At 31.1% G+C, this 23,682-nt stretch overlaps 4 protein-coding genes across 5 annotated transcripts; 2 read left to right on the top strand and 2 right to left on the bottom strand.

Moving 5' to 3' along the window:
* The first annotated feature begins 16 nt into the window (after positions 1-16).
* Positions 17-2,637, top strand: LOC134834972 (ras-related protein Rab-39B). The gene is made up of 3 exons (XM_063849811.1): positions 17-451; positions 594-977; positions 2,127-2,637. Exons 1-3 carry the CDS (start codon positions 250-252, stop codon positions 2,195-2,197), a joined length of 657 nt encoding a protein of 218 aa, XP_063705881.1. The 5' UTR covers positions 17-249; the 3' UTR covers positions 2,198-2,637.
* A 448-nt stretch (positions 2,638-3,085) lies between these two features.
* Positions 3,086-22,173, top strand: LOC134831899 (uncharacterized). Of its 2 annotated transcripts, none has more exons than XM_063845747.1 (4): positions 3,086-3,106; positions 17,382-17,688; positions 19,529-19,682; positions 20,273-22,173. In XM_063845747.1, the coding sequence occupies exons 2-4, from the start codon at positions 17,564-17,566 to the stop codon at positions 21,905-21,907; spliced, it is 1,914 nt and encodes a 637-aa protein (XP_063701817.1). In that variant the 5' UTR covers positions 3,086-3,106; positions 17,382-17,563; the 3' UTR covers positions 21,908-22,173. The 2 variants fall into 2 exon arrangements, with proteins under 2 accessions (XP_063701817.1, XP_063701809.1); XM_063845739.1 differs by lacking the exon at positions 3,086-3,106 and adding an exon at positions 16,960-17,300.
* On the bottom strand, positions 3,112-8,608 carry LOC134837619 (proclotting enzyme-like). Its single transcript, XM_063853002.1, has 5 exons — positions 8,069-8,608; positions 6,998-7,129; positions 6,743-6,942; positions 3,437-3,927; positions 3,112-3,376 (listed from the first exon to the last, which is right to left on the bottom strand). The coding sequence occupies exons 1-5, from the start codon at positions 8,606-8,608 to the stop codon at positions 3,192-3,194; spliced, it is 1,548 nt and encodes a 515-aa protein (XP_063709072.1). The 3' UTR covers positions 3,112-3,191.
* Positions 10,247-12,270, bottom strand: LOC134837104 (chymotrypsin-C-like). Its single transcript, XM_063852425.1, has 2 exons — positions 10,519-12,270; positions 10,247-10,461 (listed from the first exon to the last, which is right to left on the bottom strand). The coding sequence occupies exons 1-2, from the start codon at positions 11,900-11,902 to the stop codon at positions 10,304-10,306; spliced, it is 1,542 nt and encodes a 513-aa protein (XP_063708495.1). The 5' UTR covers positions 11,903-12,270; the 3' UTR covers positions 10,247-10,303.
* Positions 22,174-23,682: the final 1,509 nt, after the last annotated feature.

The raw sequence follows: 23,682 nt of genomic DNA, 5'->3' as shown, positions 1-23,682 counted from the left end.
ATAAGCGACGAAATTCGAGAGAAACAACAAAAACAACCTTCGAACGAGTTTTACAAATAAAAATCACAAAGAAGGGTGGAAATTAAGTTCGAGATAAGAGATCCTGCGTTGCGTGTCGCAGAGTAAAAATCAACAAAAAATCAAAAAATTCGGGAATTTTGCGAATAATCGACGGGAATGTGTTGAAAAAAGCAACACGGAAGAAAAATCATCGAAAAAAATAATTAAAAATTAAAAAATTCGTAAAAAATGGAGCCAATTTTGTTCGACTATCAATTCCGTTTGATCCTCATCGGGGACAGCACCGTGGGGAAATCGAGTCTTTTGAAGTATTTTACAGACTCAAAGTTCACAGAGATGTCCGATCCGACAGTCGGAGTGGATTTTTTTGCGCATCTAATAGAAGTCGGTGACGGTACGCGAGTCAAGCTGCAATTATGGGACACAGCTGGTAAATCTACGCATTTTGTTTATTTTTTTTTCTTCGTCTTTATCTCCCCCGCTCGACAGACGTCAGTGATTCATCGTCGTCATCGCCCTGATAAAACTGCAACAATGGAATAATTTCTCTTTTTTGTTTGTTATCTCTTTAGGTCAAGAACGATTTCGGTCAATTACCAAAAGTTATTATCGTAACTCGATCGGGGTGCTGCTTGTTTACGACATCACAAATCACGCAAGTTTTGAGCACATTCCGTTGTGGATGATGGAAGCGAAGCGACACATTGAGCCGCATCGTCCCGTCTTTGCGCTGATCGGATGCAAGGCAGATTTGGTCGCGAATGGGGTAAGAAGGGAAGTTACCACGGAGGAGGCACGTGCCTTTGCGGAGCAACATCAATTGCATTTTATTGAGACGTCGTCGAGGACGGGCGTGAATGTTCGTGAGGCTTTTACCGCAGTCACGCAGGAGATTTACAACAGAATTCAGTCGGGCGAATATAAAATTGAGGATGGTTATGATGGAATTAAGCAAGGTGAGGAGAGTTTTTGTTGATTTTAAGGAAATTTTGTGAAGTGAGATTTTAAAAAATGTGGAAAAAGTTGGATTTTTGAAAAAATTTTAATCAAATTTCATCTTTTGAGGCAATTTTAGTGAAATTTCGGTCACAAAAATTAAATTTTTGATAATTTTTTTGTGCATCGAAAATAATTTTTCCTTCAAATGTTGTCATTTGAGCCAAATCTATCTAAAAATTCCAAAGAAATCTTTTCTTTTTGACACATTGAGAAGAAATTTTTGACGTTTTAGGCAAATTTTTTAGATAATATCGTTTGAAAAATTAATTTTCTGATGGACATGAAATCATGGACAATTTTTTGTCTAAATTATGAAAAATATTGAAAATTTAGGCTTTAAAAACAAAATTTTTGCTAAAAAAATTTAATTTTTAAATAAAATACCTATCAAATATAAGAATTTTTAGACAAACATTTGTATAAATCTTCTAAAATTACTTTTTAGAAAAAAAAAATCAGTTTTTTTTAAGTAACAAACGTTTCTTGCATCAAAAAATTTTAAAATTTCTAAATAAAAAAGATTTTTTAAAAACTTTTTTGAACAATTAGCTGACTGATTTTTCGAAAAAAAAATTATTTTAAATTTTTGAGTGATTTTTTTTACTAAATTAGATTTTAGAAACCAAAAAAAATTAATTTTTAAAAACAATTTTTGAATACTTTTCATTGAAATTGATGCAATTGGTCTTCAAATAATTTTTAAAAAATTATTTAGCAATTTTTTGGGCAAAAATAATTATATTTAGTTCAAAATTAAAAAAATAAACATCAGAAATTTTTTTTTCAACAAAACCTCAAATATTTTTTTTTATGAGAAATTTCAAAAATAATCATTTAAATAAATTTAAAAAAAAAAATATTAAATTTGACAGTTTTGAATACTTTTCACAAAAAAAAAAATAAAAAATTGCAAAAATAACAAAAATTGAGAAAAATTTCTCAATTTTTATAGAAAATTAAATTAAATAAGCCCAGAATTTCAAGAAATTTTTTAAATATCAAAAATTTTTGAAAAATCGATTTTTTTTTAAATTTTTACCACAAATTTCACAGAATTTCTAATTTTTAACCAAAAAACTAACAATTTTTCATTAAATATTTTTTAGGTTTCCCTCGACCCAATAGCCTGGAATTCAATCTTGTGATGGCAGAACCTGCCAAATCTGGCTGCTGTTGATCGGACCAATGAACAAAAATGACACCTACTGCTGTTCCGTGCACGCTTTTTGTCTCGAAGAACATCGGTAGCTCGTAGCTCGTTGGAATCTAATAGACTGTGCCCAAACGAAGATGTGAATAATTTTTTTCTAGTAGATTTTAGTTGAATTCTGTCTCTTTATGTAAAAAAAAATATTTTTAAAAAATTTTTCCAAGATGTTTCCCCTCCCCTAACCGATAGAATTTACCAAAAGTGTTGGATATTTATAATTTTATGAATTTATAAAATTAAATAAAATTAATTTTAGTTGGATGGTGCATAAAAATATACAAAATAACCAAAAAAACGTAAATTTTGTAATTAATTAGTGTCATTAATATCAAATTATTTGATAAAAAATTATAATTTACCCCGAAATTAAAAAAAGTCCACATTTTATGTAGTAAGTACCTAAATTTATAGGTAAATATTAAAAAATAATTAAAAAATATCAATAAAAAAATAAAAATAATTATTTTTGTTTAATTTTTTCAATAAAATTCATGAAAAATTCCATTTTGTCAGCAAATCGCGTGATTCACTCATTTTTCCGATGTTGTCCGATAATGAAAATGTTGTTAAATTTTCCGGCTTCTCTATGTACCTGCCATAGACACTCGTACAGGGATCTGTCATAACAAGGCACTCACTCACACCCTCTCACGTATGCGAATTTTCCTGTCATTTTTGCGTGGAAAATTGACAACAATGAGAAAATTTGAGATAATAACAAACAATTTTTAAGAAAATATTTGTTTTTGTGATAATTTTTTGAGAAATCTTGTTGAATATTTGTTAAAAAATCTTTAAAATTTAAATTTTTGTTGAAAATTCATGAAAAATTGTGGAAAAATATGAAAATTATAAAAAATTATGAATAAAAATTAGGTAAGTAATAAAAATTTATTAAAAATTTTAATTCGCTGAAAGGTTTAAAACTATGTTGAGTGAAAAAACGACCAAAAACGAGCTTTTACATATTTTCTTCGATCCAATCCAAGTATTTCGCTACGTCAGTGAATATCACAAAGTTCTCCGGATTGCAAACATCGCGGTCTTCACGAACAGAACTGAACGAAACCAAGCCTCGGAGTGTCCATAACCCGTTTTCTTGGAAGAACATGCCTCCTCCGGAGTCTCCATTGCACACACTTGTACCTAAAAAATTAAAAAAAAGTCATAAAAAAATATTTTTTTAACGAAAATCACAAAAATCACCATTTCTGTATCCCGCGCAGTAATTAAAGTCCGACAAAAATGGTCCGAAAAAGTCTCTGTCACTCTCGAGACACTCGAGGAATCCAACGACGGGCATCGTGCCAGCGTTCAAAACTTCCGCCAAGCCATCGTCTTCCGTCAAACCCCAGCCAACGACACTTCCTTTGCGCCCAATGACGTTCTCAAGTGCTTTTTTCTCGGCTTTCCACAAACAAGCGGGAAATATAAATTGAGTAAATTCGACGACGTTGTCCAAACGAACGAGAGCGATGTCGTCTTGCAAGTCAATTGGCGAATATTCGGGGTGAATGATGAGTTTAAAGACTTGATATTCGACCGTATTGGCGTCAAAAATGTTTAAATTGTGTTTTCCGAGTTGAATGCTGACTTTATCGGGAACTATCGGACGTCCATTGGAATATAAACAATGAGCTGCTGTGATGACAGTTTGTTTATTGATCAAAGTTCCGCCACATTTGTAAGAAGAAGATCTAAAAAATGACAAAAAATTATTAAAATTTGATAAAAATTCATGAAAAAATCAAAAAATTCAAGAAAAAAGGCCATTTTTGTGAAAATTTTCATTAAATCACACCTCGAACCCTTATGGAAAAGTGCTGCATGCCACGGATAGTCTCCCGGTCGCACTTCCCATCCGTTTGTAATGTATGCCGATTGTGTAACTTGTCGTTTGCCACACGTGGGAGTCGCTGCCGTTGTTGTTGTTGATCCCCATGCTGCCGTCATGGCCTTAGCTTTTGTCGTTTTCGTTGGTTTTGGTTTCGGAGTCGTTGTCTAAGAGGCGAATTTTATAATTTTTTTTACTTAAAACCTGATTTCATGAAAATTTTTGGGAAAAAAGCAAAGCAAAACATACAGAAGCGTCTTTTTGAGAGTTGAAAAGCCCTTTGAACATGTTTCCGACACCATTTAAAGCCATTCCCGCCATAGCGAAATGCTCTTCGGCTCTCTCAGCGACATTCATTATCCACTGGAAAGGCGAAATTCGTGCAAAAAGCATGATTAGGAGTGAGTCAGCAAGCAACTTGAAGCGGTTATTTGCATTTTTATTAGTAACTTTAATCGATTAGAAGCGGTTGTCTCGTTAAATGATGAAATATGAGTGTTATTTGTGTGCATGCGAGAGATGGGGAAGCACATGAAAACGAGTTAGAATATTTTTGTGAGATTTAGGTGAGATTTTTTTCGACTACGGAGGTCCATAAAAGTGATTTTATAGCAAAAATTGTGACAAAAAGACAAAGTTAAAACAAAATTTTTCGTAATTTTAAATGATTTTTTGACAAATTAAATTGGACTTCTTGGATTTTTAAATTATATAAAAACTTATTATTTGGAGCAATTTTAAGGTTAAAATTTGACATTTTTATTAAAATTCTTTAAAAAAATTTTAATGAGAATTTGTTAAAATTTTACTATGAAAATTTTTTATAATGAAAATTGAGAAAAAAAATTAAGAAAATTGACATTTCTAAGAAAATTTTGACATCTGTCAATTTTTTATTTTTTAATTTATTTCATAAATGCCGCAGCTATCAAAGATTTTAGTAAAAGTTTCAAATTTTTCAAAAATTTTATTTTTTAATAATTTTTTTAAAATATTTTTTTTTAGTGTAAAATTTTGACATCTGTCATCTTTTACTATAAAATTTGCTTCACAAAAATTAAAAATGTTATTAATTTTGATAAAAATTTAAATTTTTTAAAATATTTTTTTATCCTCAATAATCATAAATTTCGTTAAAAGTGACAAAAATTGACATTTTATAAAAAATTTACTGTTTTTGTTATTTTCATAAAAGAAATGACATCTGTCAAAAGATTATTGAAAAATTATTTAATTGTATACGTTTTTTTGCCAAAATTGTAAAATTTTAATAGAAATTGTGAAAAAGTTTACAGTTTTCAATATAATTATCAGTTGTTCAACAAAATTGACATCTGTCATTTTTTTCAACTGTCAAATTAAGTTTCAAACAATGACAGCTGTCATAAATTTTAATGAAATCTCATGTTTTTGAATATTTATATGTTTAAAATTAACTCAAAATTTAAAATTTTATCAAAATTTTTGACAGCTGTCATTTTTACAGAATTAAATTTACTCCAATATATTGACAGCTGTCAAATATTTAATAAACTTTCAAGTTTTTAGAAAAAATTTTCCCTTTAAATTAATTGAAAATTGACAATTTAACAAAAATGTTGACATCTGTCATATTTCAAAGATTAAATTTAATCTAAAATATTGACAGCTGTCAATGTTTTGATGAAATATCGGATTTTATTGCATTTGCAAGAGCAAAAATTTCACTAAAAATCATCTCAAAATTGACTTTTGACAAAAATTTTGACATTTGTCAAATTTCAAAACTGTCAAAAATAAACCTACGCATTTTCATGTAACGGAAAACCTTGCCTTTGAATGAAATATTTGTACACAAAAAAAAAAGATTTATCAGCAATGCCAAGGAACTTGACCTTTTTTTCGGCCGTGATCAATATCACGCAATTCCAAAACCACAAAAGTGATAAGCCACGAAAAAAAACTTCAACTTACTGTCAACGCTCCTTTACAAATGTCCCTATTATTCAAATGAATGCTGACCAAATTCGGGAAAAGTATCCCCGTGGTCCCGACAATTTTAAAATTCACTTCTGACACTTCCTTTGGCGTCCCATTGTAAATGACCTTGAAAACTTTTCCTGTTTTTGCGCCATTTGTTCGCCCAGCTTTCGCGTCGATCACAATTTTTGCTGGCTGATCAACGCGAATGACCACTTTGATCGTTTTCAGGTACGAATATTCGCGTAAATCGATTTTTCCGAGCCAATAATTCGTGTCACGGGTAATTTCTCCGCTGGGTTTTCGCATTTCGACGCCGTCTCGCATGCAGGGATAGTTGTAGTCCCATTCCGTGACATCTTCGTTGGCATCTCGAACAGCTCGCGAGAGAAATTCTTGGAAGATTGGATCCGGTTCCGAGACGACAGACAGCGAATTTGCATAAAATATGCAAAAAGTGGCGAGTAATAAAATTTTCGGGAATGTCATCGTTGATACGCGCCGTTCGACGTTCAAAATTCAACTGAGAGATTATTTTTCTTAATTTGTTTGTTTGATTTTTTTTTTGTCTAATGTGTCGATCTTACTAATTATCATCAGTTCTCTTTACGCAATATTATCAAAAAATTCTACAGATGATTCAAGGTGATTTAAAATTTCGTAAAAATTTTAAATTTTCAACAAAAATGGCCTTTTTTGAGATTTTTTCAGTAACTCACCGTGTTCCCTTATGATACAAAGCTGCATGCCACGGAAAATCTCCCGGGCGAACTTCATATCCGTTGGTAATATACGCTGACTGAGTAATTTGTCGCTTTCCGCAAGTAGCGATTGCGGGCGTTGTTGTCCTCGAAGTCGATGGTTTACGGGTCGTTGTGGTTGTTCTTACGTTTTGAGGTCTCGAACCGGCATTATTGTACTAAAAATAAGGATTTTGAGTGAAAAATTGAAACATAAGAGAAGAAATTCGTTACATTAGTTCCTGCTGGAACTCCAAAAAGCCCGCCAGAGAGTCCTCCAACGCCAAGGGTGTCAGTTAAGCCTCCGGTTAATTGTCCTCCAGCATTTCCAAGGTTCGTTAGTGTTCCCGAAAGGTTGTTGACGATCTGAAATTTAATATTTTTTTTAATTTTTACTTAGGAAGTGGCTGAATTAAATTCAATAATATTATTGATGGTTCAAAAATTCACAAATTATAGATAAAATTTTTAAATTTTCATAAAAAAATCGAGACTTATTTTTTTAAATAAGATAAGACCTGAAAAATTTCTATTTTACAAAAATTTAGTGTAAAATTTTAAAAAATTAGAGAAAATTTAAATTTTTTCTCATTTTTGAAATTTTTTGAATTAAATTTTTAATTGACGATTTTTAAGTCTAAACTTAAGTACTTACGTTAAATTGTTTAACTCAAAATCAAGTCAAATTTGGTTTAACTTAATCAAAAAATCTTAAGTTGAAACTTAATGTTAAGTCAAAAAAGATTTTTTACTAAATTAAGATTTAAGCCTTATAAGAAAAAGAATCAAAAATGACTAAGTCAAAAATTAAATATTTAAATAATGACTTAAACTTATATAAAAGTTACTTAAGATCGCCTTAAGTCTTACGTCAGATTAATTTTTCCAAAAATTCAAAAGAATGGTAATATTTTCTGAAATTAGATCAAAAATCTAAAAATCTTTTGACATTTGACTTATTTTAACTTATTTTTAAGGTTAACTTTAAGTTAAAGTCTTTTAAGTCAATTTTTTGGCTTAAACTTAATTTAAAATTTGATCCAACTTAAGGACAAAATATCATTCTTTTTAAATTTATGAAAAAAATATTTGACTTGAGTCAATTTTAAGAGTTTTTTACCTAAGCTTAAGACATTAATAAAATAATTTTACTTTTGACTTAAGGTTAAGTCACATAATTTTTTTAAACTTAAGTTTTTTCAATCCTATTTTTTTGAACCAAATTCATATTTTAAAAATTTTTCGTCAAAATTATTGATTTTCATTTGAAGAAGCTTAATTTAAGTCACGAAAAAAAATCCTTACCGACGTTGGATTTTTACAAATCTCCCGATTATTCAAATAAAGTGACACCAAATTCGGAAAAAGTTTGCTCTGAAGTCCTCTAATGTGAAAATGCACTTCATTCACGTCTGGAGGCGCTCCTTCGTACGTCACTCGAAAGACTTTTCCCGTCTTTGGTCCGCTTACGTAACCAACTTCGGGATCTACAGTGATTTCTGCCGCTTGATCGACACGAATTACGAGTTTAATGGCTTTCAAGTACTCGTAATCCGTCAAATCAACGCGACCATTCCAATAATTCGTCGCTGCAGTGAGTTGCCCTCCAGGACGAGTCATTTGAACAATGTCTCCGTGACACGGATAGTGATATTGTGTCTCCGAGCTGTCACTTGCAGGACGTGGTCGAGTATCGAAGGAAGGTCTTTGTTGCATTTGTTGTTGCATCTGTTGCTGCATTTGCTGGTAAGTTTGCGGTTGTGTGTTCAAATTCAAGTTAAGTCCCAATAATTGCGCGTGAATCGCGACGACAAAAGTCGCCAGAACCAAAAATTTCGTTATCATTTTGTTTTTTGAGTGAAATATTTTTTTTTTTATTTAGATTACGGCCTTTGGTGAAATTGAATCTTTACAAGGCAATGTCCATATGACGACTACTGCTTTGTTTTGTTGTTGAAAAGAATTCTTGTCTTTTTGTTTTGCTCTTTCTTCGTCATTGAAGTCGTCTTCGGCGTCGCATCGGGTGTCTTATCAACTTAATACGCATAAAATGCGATCGGAGTGTAGTTAACATTCCAGCCATGTACCTTGCTTTGAGTTGGTGATGATCAAAATTCCCCTACTTTGCATTTTTGTATGAAACAACGGCAAGAATTGCTCGCAAAGAAGGGACAATGATCTTGACTGTGTTTGTAAGTAAATATGGAACGAGTTTCTATGGTCGACTGCAGGAACAAGTTTCAATTACTTCACTGATCATGTAATAAGAATTCAAGTACATTACAGAAAATTATTGAAAATTAACGATCCAATTAACGATTAAACCGTCCAAGGTTTGGAGTTTGTCTTTTTCGGAAAGTTTCAACATCAAACCCTAAGGTACATTTACTTTCAAAATTTTTTATAAGTTTTAGAATTAAATTAAACTCCTTTAGTTTTCTCAATTATTTTATTCAATTTAGAAAAAGGAATAATATTTTTTTAGGACCCAGCCAGATGATAAAGTTTACTTGGTTCTCTAACATTACCGTAACAAAAAAAAGTAAGAAAAAAAGAAAACATAAATAAAAGAGACCGCTCATCAAAAACGTCTAATTCATTCGTCAAATTCGTGGAGCCAATAAAAAGAAATGGCATAAATGAAATCTTAGATAAAAATAAGCAAAAGAAAGTAGTGAATTTCATCACAAAAAAACAATTAAAAGAAGATGACGAAACCTTTGAAAAACTTAGCATCAGTAACGTTTTCTTCGGAAATGACAGTGAGTTACCGCGAACTGTAATATTGTATGATAACGAATTCACAATAAAATGGGCAACTTCCTTAATCTTTAATGAACTTGGACTTCCTAATGTCCAATCCAAAAGAGATACGGACAAAATGAGCAAAATAACTTTCCAAACAAAACACAGGAGTGAGAAATATTCTGAACAAGAATAATCAAACAAAAAAATAAGAACATCCATTTCAATTTTTTTTAGTGTTAAATGGAAAAACGACGTTGGCGATAAACTCTGCTGCAGCGGACAAAATTATTGAATGCGGGAATAAAATCAAATTTAATACGTACGCACGGAAAAATCGAGACAATCGAAAGTTTCTTCGAATTGAGAGATAACTTCGAAATGCGACAAGCGTTTGTGTGATTTAGGTTCAGTTTTCTTTTTATCATAAAAAAAATTTCTTTCCCATGTGAATGAACATCAAAAAATGAAATTCAAGTTGTCGTAAAACATAAGCGATCGAATATCAAGAATTTTAAGTCACTTTCAAATTGTAGATGTAAAGATATCATTTAATTATTGTTTCTTCAATTAAAAACCAGATGTAGATTTAATGTTATGATTAAAATGATTGAATGATGAAAAAATTCTTTTGAAAAACACGCTTAAGTCGCTAAACATTTACGATGACTTTAGTTTTTAATTAAAAAATCACCCTTTTAGAGCAAGTTTTCATACGAACTTGAAGAAAACAAACCATTTAATTTTTATCACTTCTCATTTAAAAAAAACTTATATTTTTATTAAAACCCCTTATTACATATTTTCTTGTATCCATGGTAAATACTTGGCAACGTCCGTGAAAATCACATATTCCAATGGATTGCACACATTTCTATCCTCTCTGATTGCACTGAAGGACACAATTCCGCGAATATGCCAAACGCCGCCTTCCGAGAAGAACATGCCGCCTCCTAATGAAATATTTAAAGAATTATTTTCAATTTTTTTACTTAAAAGAGCTTTCTTACCTGAATCTCCATTACAAACACTGGTTCCATTTTTGTATCCAGCGCAATAATTAAATTGCGACAAAACTGGTCCAAAGAAATCTCGGTTACTTTCGAGACACGCGAAGAAATCCACAACTGGCATCGTTGCTTCCGTCAAAATATCCGAAAGTTCGTCGTCTTCCGCAAGTCCCCATCCACAGACATATCCTGGTCGGTTAACGACTGTCGCTAAATCCGATTTTTCCGGTTTCCATAAACAAGCCGGTTGAATATAATTCGTAAACTCGACTTCTTGTGCCAATTTCAACAAGCCAATGTCATCGTTGAAATCAAAGTTTGAGTATTTGTCGTGAATCTTTATCTCGTACACTTGATACTCGACCGTATTGACATCGTTGAACTCGAGATTATACTTGCCAAGTTGAATTATCACCCGTTCCGGAATGATTGGTGACCCACTTGAGTAAAGACAATGAGCGGCTGTTAAGACATGTTTATTCGAAATCAGTGTACCGCCACACTTGTAGCTCAAAGTTCGCGATTGTTTGTGGTACATGGCTGCATGCCAAGGCCAATCTCCGGGCACAGAAGCATATCCATTTGTGACATAAGCTTGTTTCGAAATTTGACGAACGCCACATTCGGAAGCGGGTTTTGGGCGTGGAGTAGTTGTCGTGATGACAGGTTGAATAATTGGCTCGTCAGGAAGATCTGGATCTGAGTCCCAATCGGGAGATGGAGGCGGGGGAGCAACCATTTCTTTAACATCGGCATTTTCTTCCCAGTGAACGGGAGCCATACACTTCTCAATGCCCTTGAATCGCATGGAAGTGACACTTGGAAGGGGTTCGTGCCCCCGCCCCTTAACCGTAAAGTGAACAATATGTACTTCCGGTTTGACATTGATTCGCCAATAAGCTCCTTTGCTCTTACGATCAACTTGACCGTCATATGGATCCACAGTAAGAGTCGTGGGAAAGTCAAAAATGAGCGTGATTGTTAGCGGAGGTCTGCGATTGGCGTTTTTGACGTTTATAAAGCCATTCCATGTCTTGCCACGACCTGGAGGTCCTCCAACGATGCGTTCTTCACGTAAAAGTCGATTTCCGCAAGGGAAGAAGGTCACTTTTTGACCTTGATTTCCTTTGTTGCCTCCCTTGTTACCTTGATTTCCTGGAGGTCCTTGATTTCCTCCTCTATTGGAAACAGCTTGCCCTCCCCTATTCGGAGCTGCTTGAGGTCCAAAGCCTGGACCTGGTTGTCCAAAACCTGGTTGATAGAAATTCGGTCCGAAATTTGGCGCAGGTTGAAATTGTGGATTTCTATTGCCGCCGCCGCCGCCCATGGAAGTAACATTTTGCAAAAGCAAAATCGACGCAAAAACAACTAAAATTCTCTTCATTTTTTGTCGTTTTGTCACTGCTGCTAACAAAACGATCCTCTACGCAACAGTTTTGAGTGTCAACTGGTTCAAAATTCACTTTTTCCTTCGAAAAATATTCATTTAATTCTTGCTCCGTTCGCTTGTTTGACTAGTTCTGTGGTTTTTTTGTTTGTTTGTTGTTCGAACTTCAATATTTAATAAATAACCATTAATCTATAGAGGAGACGTTGACAGAGAATGACCGGTAAATTTTTATCAATACGCGAGAACTGTGATGTGTAATCGACATTAAAGAGATTCGGAGAAACAAACAGAGAGAATAAGATGCTCGAAACCCGTTCTAGGTTTGTTTTGATGAATTTAATTAAAATGTTAATGAGCGCGACGCTCTCATGGCAAATATTGAACGTGAACTTGAGATTTGAAGTTTTTTTTCAAGTAACCTTCGAAATATTTTTATCAAGTGGAAATTTCCTTTTCTTCTACTTAAAAAAAAACCTGTTGCGAAGAGTTACATCAATTCTACTTTTGAATTTGCATGAGAATCATCGTCTCGTTTACGACAAATCCGAATATCTAGAAAGAGAGAGTAAGAGATAAAAATTAGAAGGTTAACGTTTCCGTAAAAATGATAGGATTTATGGTAAAAAAACAAAAAGGGAGGGGGGTTTAAAACGTTTTAAGTAAGATTTTTAAACTTTTAGATACTCCCTTAAATTTTTACTTAAAATTTGAATTAATTGAATAATAATAATATAATAATGATAATTTAACATAATGATAATTTCATAATGATTTTTAACCAAAAAATATTTTTGACGGTAAAAATTGTTTACTATGATCATTTTTGCATTATATTTGCATTTTTGTAAAAATAGTAAGTTTGTTAAATATATTGCTTGATTAGGAACTATTAAAAAACACCGTAATGTAGATAATTTTTATGGAAAAAAATCCGTTACAAATTCAAAAAATGTTAATAATTAATGGAACATCAATTTTGAAGTTAATAGAACAATTTTTTTCATTAATTTTTCGATTTTTTTCAAATTTTCAGACAATTTCTCAAAAAATAAATTAAGAAAAGTAATTTTTTAATTTTTGAAAATTTTGTTAAAAATATTGAAAATATTAGAAATTTCGTTAAAAATTTTGAGCTCAAAATCTATTTCTCTAGACCTTTTTGAAATTTGTTGGAGTCTTTAAAAAAGATGGATTTTAAAAATAAAAATTTTGCATTTAAAAAATTATTAAGGCCGCTCCAAGTTTATTTTGAACTTTTTGTCCCAAAAACTTTTTTTAAAATGGGTGGGGGGGGGGGAGGGTAAAATAAAAAAAATTGAAATACTTAAGATTAAATTTAAACAAAAAAATTACGTAAAAATAATTGTCAAAAAATTTTGAAAAATATTTTTTTTTGAAAAAAATTTTAAAGAAGAAAAAACATGTTAAAATACAAAAATTGAAATTTTTTTAAAAAATTTTGGAAAATTCTTTGAAAAAATATGAAAATGGACCAAAAAACGGTGAATTTTGATGAAATTTTTTTCTTTTAGTTTTATTTTGCCCCATTGGATTTTCGACTTTTGAAATGGGGTATGAGACAAAAATTACAAAAACAAAAATTTGTAGCGCCCTAAATTTAAATCAAAAGATTTTTTTCCATTGAAAGCTCATTGAAATTGATTTTGTTTTGTTTTAAAAATTGTTTAAAGCTTAAAGTTCAATTTAGCAATTTTTTTAATACTTACCGAAAGTAGATACGTATAATCATAACTCACAGTGAAAAATCTAATTTGAGACTTTTCCTGTTGAATTTGATACCGAAAATGTATCAAGAGCTCCATAATGTGATGATCCTCGGAATGAACCATCATCACTTCTTGCAAATATTTCAACAGCTTTTCCTTGCACATTCCCGTTTTATGTCCATAATGACTAATAAGAATGAAAAACAGGATGAAAAACACAGCGGCAAACGTAAAATGCATCACATATAAAATTTGATCATATTTCGCTCGAATTAGTATTCGAATTGTCACGTAACAACAATAGATGAGAAAGAACGAAATCAGTGAAAAAGCTGGTTGAACCACAAGTGACAAGGATTTGTTGATATTTCGAATGGCACTGTTGATCATCAAATGCATTCTTTTGAACTCCTGAACTTTTTTCATCACAACTTCCTTATCCGATATGCGACTCAAACCACGAAAAGCGTTATTGACTTTGTTATAAATATGGTTTGCTGTATTTACGACCATGAGAAAGTGAACAATCATTTGGAGGAAAATCGTGGATGGCCAGGTAAGAATGACATAATATTGCACAGCATTTCCAATGGTGATTTTATAGATGATTCCACTGACAAAGAGCATTAATGAACTCACTCCAAACATTTTATAACCAAAAGTTTGTAAATTTTTATACGTTATGGGTTTGTGAATCTCCGGAAAAGCAAGACATAAGCGATGGATGTCATTCAAGAACATGTGATGATTCACAACTTTCCAATGTAGAATGATAGTTCCCAAAATACAAGCTATTGAAGCAGAAAACAGCACCAAATAAGTGCCATAAGCAATGATTTTATCTTCCAATACAGGAGGCAGCTTAACTTTTGTTGCAAAATACAAAACCACAATGCCCATGATGATCGAAATACAAAAACGTAATTTGTCGATACGAGTGACGATGATATCCTGCCCTCTTGGTGTAGCATGGTAATAGAAAAAAGTCTTGGAATAGAACATGAAAGGATAGTACGTGTCATAAATATCCTTGGGATTTGTCATTTTCGACCAAAGTGTCTGAAAAATCACCTTCATGTTTTGTTTCATGTACTTTTTGTGTGAAAAACGAAATAACACTGATGGGAATTAATTTGTTAGAACAACAAAAGTTTGGCCTGTTGCTTCTCACGGAATTATTTATTACTGAACATTTGTTAAGTTTCCTTTTTTTGGACAAAAACAGGGCCGTCAACTGGAAAATTTGAACCTCAATGGGAATTTGAACATATTGAGTCGCGTGACTTTCAAAAAAGTTTTTTTATAGAGCACTCATGAATATTTAATCCGCCTCTTTATGAACATTTATAGATAAGTTTGACAAAAATAAAGCGTCTAAAGTTTTTCGATGTACCAGAGCTCAACTAGGTCCACGTGAGGGAAATTAAATGTCCAAAGTTATTATTTTTTATTAGGCTCGTATAAATAAATCAATTACATGGACTCTTGATGGTAAAGATAAAAATAATTGAGGACAGGAAAATTTGGTTTTTGGAGCTATATTGTCTGTCTGTAAGTATTTTTGAGAAAAACTGTTAGTGTTCAATTGATAATCGATTAATTAATAATAAAATAACTATTCACTAAATTTGAATATATGTTGGGAAGCTAAAGTCAAATTTAATCAAAATTTTCTTTAAAAAACTATTCCATATTATTTTGATTACGAAAAATAAGTTTGGCCCTAATGCATTTTTAAACCTGTTAAGGAACTTTAATAACTTAAATTGAACTTTTAGGTATCCAACAACAAATGAGACGTCAATATTCATAAATAAATGGTTCATAATTCATTCCCATACTCAGAACTTCTGAAGATAAATTAATGTAAAATAATTGTTTAATTGCTACTTACTGAGTTTGTATGTCGCTTACAAGTTAAATGTCGAGCTCGACATATAATCTATTAATAAGTTGGAATATCTACCGACGTCAGTGTGAGTCAACATTAACTGTTTTATCGTAGAAAAAAATGTAACAATTACTCCTTCCGTGGGATGCAACTGTGGTTTGAACGATAATTAGTCAACATAAAACATTAGGGTTGAAAATTTGTTTTCTTTTGATTAAAGTCTGTCTGTAAAAGTAAGATTCAAAACTTTTAAATTTAAATTAATTCAGATTGTTTTTAAAGTATCTTATTGTTCTACTTTGACCTATATTTTTATTAATTTTAAAAGAATATTTTTCACTTGTTCAAAGATTATTATTACGAGATGTCACAACTCAAACTTTACAAAAATTGAAGCTGCTCCAAAAATTTTAAATAATAAAACCTATTAAACAAATATTAAAATAGTTGGTAAAAAGCAAACATTACGAGATACAGAATAAAACTAAATAATTCGAATTTATAAAACTAAACAACGTGGAAACTATGAACGTCAACTATATATATTGCACAACAACGTAAATAGTTTGGGAGCACATAACCAAGAAGCGGACATAAGCGACGAAATTTGCCGACTCAGAGGCCTCCGAATCGATGAGCAACTACGTCGGGCTCACAGTTACCAAGCATCATCAGCGGAACGTAGACCGCGGATCTGATACAGATACAGGCGGGCTAATCCCCGCGCTTCAAACTGCAGATCTGCTACTTAGTCATTTTTTTCCTCTTCCTTTTCCTCTTCCTTCAAATTTTAAAATTTTATTTTTAAGAAATTGTTTAGAAAAACTAGTAGGATTTAAATGGTTCATTACAAATAATTTCAAAAAAGAGGAATCGTTGGAACTAAAAGAAGACAAGTATGGCTACAATTTTTCATGATTTCGGTGATTTAATGAGCGAAAATTATTTAAAAAAAACGAAATGAAAAATCTGCTGAAAACGTTTCTGTGTTAGCTCAAATTAAAGCTAATTTATTCGAAAGTCTCTTTGAGACAAATAAGGAATAAAAAAAATTAATATGTACCTGTTAAAAATTTCCAAAAAATGCGCTCTAACCGTAAATCATCGAAAATCTTCAGTATCTCAAGAGAAAACTCTTCACCAGAAGAAAAAAATACTTTGCAAATTATAGCGCTTTTTCTCATTCTTTCCACGCATTTCAAAGAGACAAAAATTCTTCATATTTAATTTATTTCATATTCCATGTGTATTATCTCCACACTCTTTTTGTTCGAACAAAACGATACAAAACATAAGTCACATACCTCTAACTACAGACACCGACAATTTGCCGGCTCACACATTGTTTTACTTTACAGTACGCGTCGCGTACTCACTAACTAACCGGCAAATACACTTTAATAATAATAATTTAGTCGTCTGGTTGAATTGAAACGCAGCAGACGTAAATTTTCGGCTCAATGTCACAACTAACCGTAGTTAACGTGGAAAAAAACGACAAAAATTGAGTTTTATCAACGCCGATAAAACAGTTTTGACATCTGTTTAACTGTAAATTGAATTTTTCAACATTGAATTGAAAAAAAAAGTCTTGTGATACGCAAATCAATCGATAAATTGATGATTTTGTATTTGCCGAGAGAATTATTTAATGATCAAATAATTGACGAAGAAGAAGTAAATAACAAAAAAAAAGTGAAGAGAAATATAAATCGATAAATGAAAGAAATTATGCTCTTGAGCACATACGCGACCACTCAACAAGTCACATCATGTCAGTTTGCAAACCTTTCAGTTTTGATTCAATATCTCGCGTTTTAATTGCTTAAATTTTATTGTTTTTTATTTTCTGTAGTAAGACAACAAGAGTAAATAACGGTCGGTAGTGGCGTGGAAAAAAGTCAAGTGCCAAGTATTTAGAACAAAGTTTCTTGCTACGAGGGCGAGAAATGTATCATGCAAAAATAAATTGCAATTATTATTAAAAAAAAAACAGGCAGAAAAATAGTTGATTAAAGTTTGAAAGGAGGGTGCAACATGAATTTGCGCCACCTGGTACGCAGACGGAATATATGCGGTGCAATCCTGCTAATTTGTGGATATTACGTCATCACGAATATTCATGAGGCGTCGCAAGATGTAGCGCAGAACCGTGAGAAAATGTAAGTTATAATCACATGTCTCTTATTTTCAATTTTTTTAGTAGTAAAACTTTAGAGCTTCATTGTATGCGTATAAATGCAAAAATATTTAGCATAAAATTCAAAGAAAAAAATTATGAAGCTCTTACACTTACATGGTCAAAGAGAAATCAGAATTGCAATCTGTAGATTTAATTGTTGATTATTTATTTTATTGGCTGTTATTATTTAAATGTTTTTATTACGTCTGGACCCGCAATCGATTGTTGTGATTCATATTTTTTATTGCATTTTGATGAGAAAAGAACAATTTTAGTTTAAAATTATTAATAAAAATTTCAAATATTAGTTTAACTTTTTGTTTTAATTTTTTTTCATTAATAAATATTATAATAAAATTAATTAAATAATATAGCAATTTAAAATTTATTTATATTAATTTTATTTAATTTTGATGATTTTATTATTTTAATTTTTAATTTATTTTATGTTTATAATTAATATTTTTTTTATTTTTATTGCATTATAATTATTATTATTTTTTTTATATTAAAATTTTGAATAATTTTAAGTCTTTAAAAAATAAATATTAGTAAAAAATAAATGAAATAAATTTTTTATAAAACTATAAATTTTTGAAGCTTTGAGTTTTGATCTTTAAATAAAAAAAATAAAAAATTTTGCTTGAATTTTAGAAAAAAAAAATAGTCAGAAAAATTGTTGAATTCGTTTTTTGACTTCGAACTCATTTTTAGAAGTTTTTAATTAAAAATAATTTTCTTAACTTCTAATTTCAATTTTATTTTTGTAAATTTTAAAATTTTTAAAATAAAAAAATAATATCAATAAATTCAATTAACAATAATTTGAAATTTGTAATTCGCGTTTTTGCTAATTCAAACAACAGATTATAGTTAAAATTTTTTTTAAATAAATAAAATTCTCTTTCAAAACTCATAAATTTTAATTTTAAACGTCAATTCTATATCTAAAATTATAATTTCAGTTAAATAAATTTTTGATTTGAAATTTTCTGTTAAAAAAAAAGTTAAAATTTAATCTTGATACGAAAAAATTCTGTTGATTACAAAATTTGTCATGCAATGTCGCTAAAATGCAGGCTTGTATAATCTAGATCAATGATCTAAGAATCAAATCAAAAATCAAATCACGATCTGATATATTTTGCATGCCTCAGATCAAATCACAAAAGATTTGATTTTTGATTTGATTTGCAAATCAACACAAATAATTTTCAACCCTCAATTTTTTTGATTTGATCTGATCTAAAAGTTGATTTAAATCAAAATTAGATCAGATCAAATAAAAAAAAAATCCAAAAAAAATTGAACCCAAAAATTTTTTAAAAATTTTGGATTTGATCTGATCTAAAAATTGATTTAAATCAAAATTAGATCAAATCAAATCAAAAAAAGTTGAGGGTTGAAAATTATTTGGTTCGATAAGATTTTCTGATCTGTCACTTCAAAAAAGATCAAATATTTTTTGATTTTTGATTTTTTGATTTTGATCTAGATTATACAAGCCTGCTAAAATGTAATGTGTTCCCTCACTTGGCTGAACAAATAAATTTGTGCAATGTCGAATGCAATTTCATAGGTCAGTAATTTCCAATATTTATATGCATTGAAAAGTACTTAGGTCGCGTTGAAAGCAAATACTGACAACAATCATGAATCATTAATTACGTTTTTTTTTCTGAACTTCCGTTTTTTTATTTTTTATTTTTATACTCACGTGGATAATTTATGCTAATGACCTGATAGCATGACATAATGACCGTCGTTACAGCAAAAATATTCGATTTTTAACGTTGCAATGCTTTTTTTGTTATTTTCAGACACATGATTGAAGAATCGATTAGATCGTTAGCGAATCAAGGGCCATGCAAATTGCCACAATTGGAGTTAAATCCACCCGAGTTGATGGGATTTTACAAGGACGAAGATCCGATAATTTGCAATCCGGAGGACAGTGATTGGGTTGAATGTAGTGTAAGTGATTTTTAAAGGTTTTTTAAATTTTTCATTGATTTTTTATAAAAAATTGTTTTTTTTTATTATTTATTTTCTAAAAAATAAAAATAATTTTTTATTAAAATTTTTTAATCAAATTTTTTTTTTGTATTTTTTCGCTATTTTTTTTTATCAAAAATATAAAAAAAATTAAGATATAATTTTATTTTGTTTAAAAAATTTTTTTTTTCGGATTATAAATTTTTGCATTGAATTGTGTTAAATTTTCATAATTTTTCAAATTTTAAAAATTTTAAATTAAAATTAAATTAAATTTATTTAAAAAATAATTTTTCAATAACTGATTATCAAAAAAAAAAGTATAAAAAAAAAAATTATTAATTTTAATTATTTTTTTTTAATTTTCATGAAGCACATGTTTTCTTGAATTTCTGATTAATAAAAAATATTTTTTTTATTCAAAAAAAAAAAAAACAAATTTTTATTTTTTATTATTTTATTTTCCATGATTTTATCAAATTTATTATTTTTTTCATAAATTTGTAATGAAAATTTAATTTTTTACTAAATTTTTTAATAAAAATTATTTTTCTTTTCTTTTTTTTTAGAAAACCATGTGTTACATCAAACAACCCGTGATCCACAAAGAAGGCTCCATCACCTGCGACTTTTACGACATCCTTCGTGTAGACGACTTCAAATACCGCTTTAGCGATGCGACTCGCAGTCAAACTTCCTACCAACTAAAAAACTCGGATTTCGTCAAAGCCAAATGCTGGTCATCGAACGGCAACAAATGGGAAGGCAAATTATTCGGAATCCGCGAAGGAGTCGCTCCAAGTCGCAAATTATGGAGTGTCGAGCCACGTTTCAACGTCTTAATGTTCGGCTTTGATTCCTTGAGTCGTCTCGCTTTCATGCGAAAATTGCCCAAAACCTACGAATTTTTGACGGAAGAACTTGGGGGACTCGTTCTCGAGGGCTACAACATAGTCGGCGATGGCACCCCACAAGCTTTGATTCCAATTCTCACGGGATTTACGGAGTTAGAGTTGCCGGAAACGCGTCGCCGCAAGAAAAATTCCGAATATGTGAATGTTTATCCGTTCATTTGGAAGGAATATCAGGAGTACGGTTACGTGACGTCATTCAATGAGGATGTTCCGAGTGTCGGGACCTTTTCGTATCGCTTAAATGGCTTTTTGGAGCAACCCACGGACCATTACGAGAGACTTTATTACTTGGCAATCAACGACGAGCTGCGTTCCCATAAGAGACTTTGTGTGGGAAGCAAGCCGCGACATCGTGTGATGCTCGATTACACGAAACAATTCATGCAAAAGTACTCCGAGACACCCAGATTCGTTTTTAGCTTCCACGGCGAACTTTCGCATGACTCCATAAACCTCGTGGGCCTCGCAGATGACGATTCGCGACAATTTCTGCGAGAACTTCGGGATTCCGGCGTCCTTGACGACACAATTTTAATTTTCATGGCGGATCACGGAAACCGATTTGCGGATATTCGAAACACTTTGCAAGGCAAACAAGAGGAAAGACTGCCGTTCTTCAGTTTTGTCTTCCCCGACAAGTTCAAGGAGCTCTACAAGGACGAATTTAGCAATTTCAAGGCGAACGTGAAGCGTCTCGTGACTCCGTTTGACATTCATGCGACCTTGCAGGACATTCTTCGGCTGGAAACGAAGAAACCCATCCAGAAACCCTTTGAATCGCGGGCAATTTCACTTTTTAAGAAAATCCCGCATGACCGATCATGCGCCGATGCCTACATCGAGCCTCATTGGTGCGCTTGTCTCAATTGGCGCCAAATCGATACCTCCGAAGAAGACGTGCTGCGAGCCTCGAACGCAATTATTGAGCGAATGAACAATTTTACGCACAGTTTTCGCTCACTTTGTGCCATTCTCGAGCTGGCGGAAGTAAAATGGGCTTCAAAGCTTGAACCGCACACGAATCTCATTAAATACAAGAAAAATGCGGATGCGGATGGCTTTTTGGGGGATTTTAGTTCCGATACGAAGGTCGCCAATGAGATGTATCAAGTGAAAATTGTTACGCGACAAGGCGGCGGCATCTTCGAGGGCAGCGTCGTGCATAATTTGCAGAAAAATGCGTTCGAAGTGAAAATTAGTGACATTTCGCGCATCAACAAGTACAACGATCAGGCGCAGTGCATCATGGATTTGAATCCGGAATTGAGGAAATTTTGCTACTGTAAATAAATCCGAGAGGCTCCAAACGTAGAAATAAGTCAAAGTCTAGTCCGCGCGTGTAAATACGTTCCTTTTATGTTGTAAGACAAAATGCTTAGTGCGCTCTGAGAGAGCTCGATGTTCTTTAGCCAAATTTTGTGTGTAGTTAACTCGATTTTTAGCGATAAGAATTTAGATTTTTTAACGTAAAATGCTTAAAGCTATAAAGAAATAGCAATTTTTTTTTTAGAAAAAAAAATATTTCAAAACAAGCCAAAATTTATAAGAGATAAGTTAAGACATAATATTTATAAAATAAATATTTTCAATGATCGATGAGTAAAAAATTATTTTTTTTTTAATTTTTGAAAATGGCTTCAAAAAGTTTTTTTTCTAAAATATTGAGATATTCCAAAATCTTTTTTCGATGCAAGCAGAAAATTCTCACGTCAAGTTTTAACCCATTTTTGATGGATTTCAAAGCTGAAATTGAATAAATATTCATTCTGAAGATGATTTCCATGCATATCTCCTCGATTTTTGAAGAAATAAAAAAAAAACGATTTTATCATATGAGGAGCAAAAACCGTTGTTTTTTTCTCACGTCAAGTTTCAACCCATTTTTGATGGATTTCAAAGCTAAAAGTTAATAAATATTCATTCGGAAGATAATTTCCATGCATATCTCCTCGATTTTTGAAGAAATTAAAAAAAAAAACGATTTTTTCATATGAGGAGCAAAAACCGTTGTTTTTTTCTCACGTCAAGTTTCAACCCATTTTTGATGGATTTCAAAGCTGAAATTGAATAAATATTCATTCTGAAGATGATTTCCATGCATATCTCCTCGATTTTTGAAGAAATAAAAAAAAACGATTTTTTCATATGAGGAGCAAAAACCGTTGTTTTTTTCTCACGTCAAGTTTCAACCCATTTTTGATGGATTTCAAAGCTAAAAGTTAATAAATAAACATTCTAAAGTTGATTTCCATGCATATCTGATCGATTTTTTATGAAATAAAAAAAAACGATTTTTTCATATGAGGAGCAAAAACCGTTGTTTTTTTCTCACGTCAAGTTTCAACCCATTTTTGATGGATTTCAAAGCTAAAATTGAATAAATATTCATTCTGAAGATGATTTCCATGCATATCTCCTCGATTTTTGAAGAAATTAAAAAAAAACGATTTTTTCATATGAGGAGCAAAAACCGTTGTTTTTTTCTCACATCAAGTTTCAACCCATTTTTGATGGATTTCAAAGCAAAAATTGAATAAATATTCATTCTGAAGATGATTTCCATGCATATCTCCTCGATTTTTGAAGAAATAAAAAAAAAACGATTTTTTCATATGAGGAGCAAAAACCGTTGTTTTTTTCTCACGTCAAGTTTCAACCCATTTTTGATGGATTTCAAAGCTAAAATTGAATAAATATTCATTCTGAAGTTGATTTCCATTGATATCTCCTCGATTTTTGAAGAAATAAAAAAAAAAACGATTTTTTCATATGAGGAGCAAAAACCGTTGTTTTTTTCTCACGTCAAGTTTCAACCCATTTTTGATGGATTTCAAAGCTAAAAGTTAATAAATAAACATTCTAAAGTTGATTTCCATTGATATCTCTTCGATTTTTGAAGAAATAAAAAAAAACGATTTTTTCATATGAGGAGCAAAAACCGTTGTTTTTTTCTCACGTCAAGTTTCAACCCATTTTTGATGGATTTCAAAGCTAAAATTGAATAAATATTCATTCTAAAGATTGATTTCTCGATTTTTGAAGAAATAAAAAAAAGTACGATCATA

This window comes from Culicoides brevitarsis, chromosome 1 (genome assembly GCF_036172545.1).
Source record: "Culicoides brevitarsis isolate CSIRO-B50_1 chromosome 1, AGI_CSIRO_Cbre_v1, whole genome shotgun sequence".
NCBI lineage: Eukaryota > Metazoa > Arthropoda > Insecta > Diptera > Ceratopogonidae > Culicoides > Culicoides brevitarsis.
This window is presented reverse-complemented; position numbering and strand designations above follow the sequence as displayed.

Excerpts from the sequence above, each read along its gene's own strand:
- LOC134831899 (XM_063845747.1), top strand. The coding sequence starts at position 17,564 with ATGAATTTGCGCCACCTGGTACGCAGACGGAATATATGCGGTGCAATC. Across the intron at positions 17,689-19,528 it reads GCGCAGAACCGTGAGAAAAT|ACACATGATTGAAGAATCGA; the intron begins GTAAGTTATAAT and ends TGTTATTTTCAG. Across the intron at positions 19,683-20,272 it reads GTGATTGGGTTGAATGTAGT|AAAACCATGTGTTACATCAA; the intron begins GTAAGTGATTTT and ends CTTTTTTTTTAG.
- LOC134837619 (XM_063853002.1), bottom strand. The coding sequence starts at position 8,608 with ATGATAACGAAATTTTTGGTTCTGGCGACTTTTGTCGTCGCGATTCAC. Across the intron at positions 7,130-8,068 it reads TTTGTAAAAATCCAACGTCG|ATCGTCAACAACCTTTCGGG; the intron begins GTAAGGATTTTT and ends ATTAAATTTCAG. Across the intron at positions 6,943-6,997 it reads GAGTTCCAGCAGGAACTAAT|TACAATAATGCCGGTTCGAG; the intron begins GTAACGAATTTC and ends CCTTATTTTTAG.
- LOC134834972 (XM_063849811.1), top strand. The coding sequence starts at position 250 with ATGGAGCCAATTTTGTTCGACTATCAATTCCGTTTGATCCTCATCGGG. Across the intron at positions 452-593 it reads GCAATTATGGGACACAGCTG|GTCAAGAACGATTTCGGTCA; the intron begins GTAAATCTACGC and ends TTATCTCTTTAG. Across the intron at positions 978-2,126 it reads TTATGATGGAATTAAGCAAG|GTTTCCCTCGACCCAATAGC; the intron begins GTGAGGAGAGTT and ends AATATTTTTTAG.
- LOC134837104 (XM_063852425.1), bottom strand. The coding sequence starts at position 11,902 with ATGAAGAGAATTTTAGTTGTTTTTGCGTCGATTTTGCTTTTGCAAAAT. Across the intron at positions 10,462-10,518 it reads TGTTTGTAATGGAGATTCAG|GAGGCGGCATGTTCTTCTCG; the intron begins GTAAGAAAGCTC and ends ATATTTCATTAG.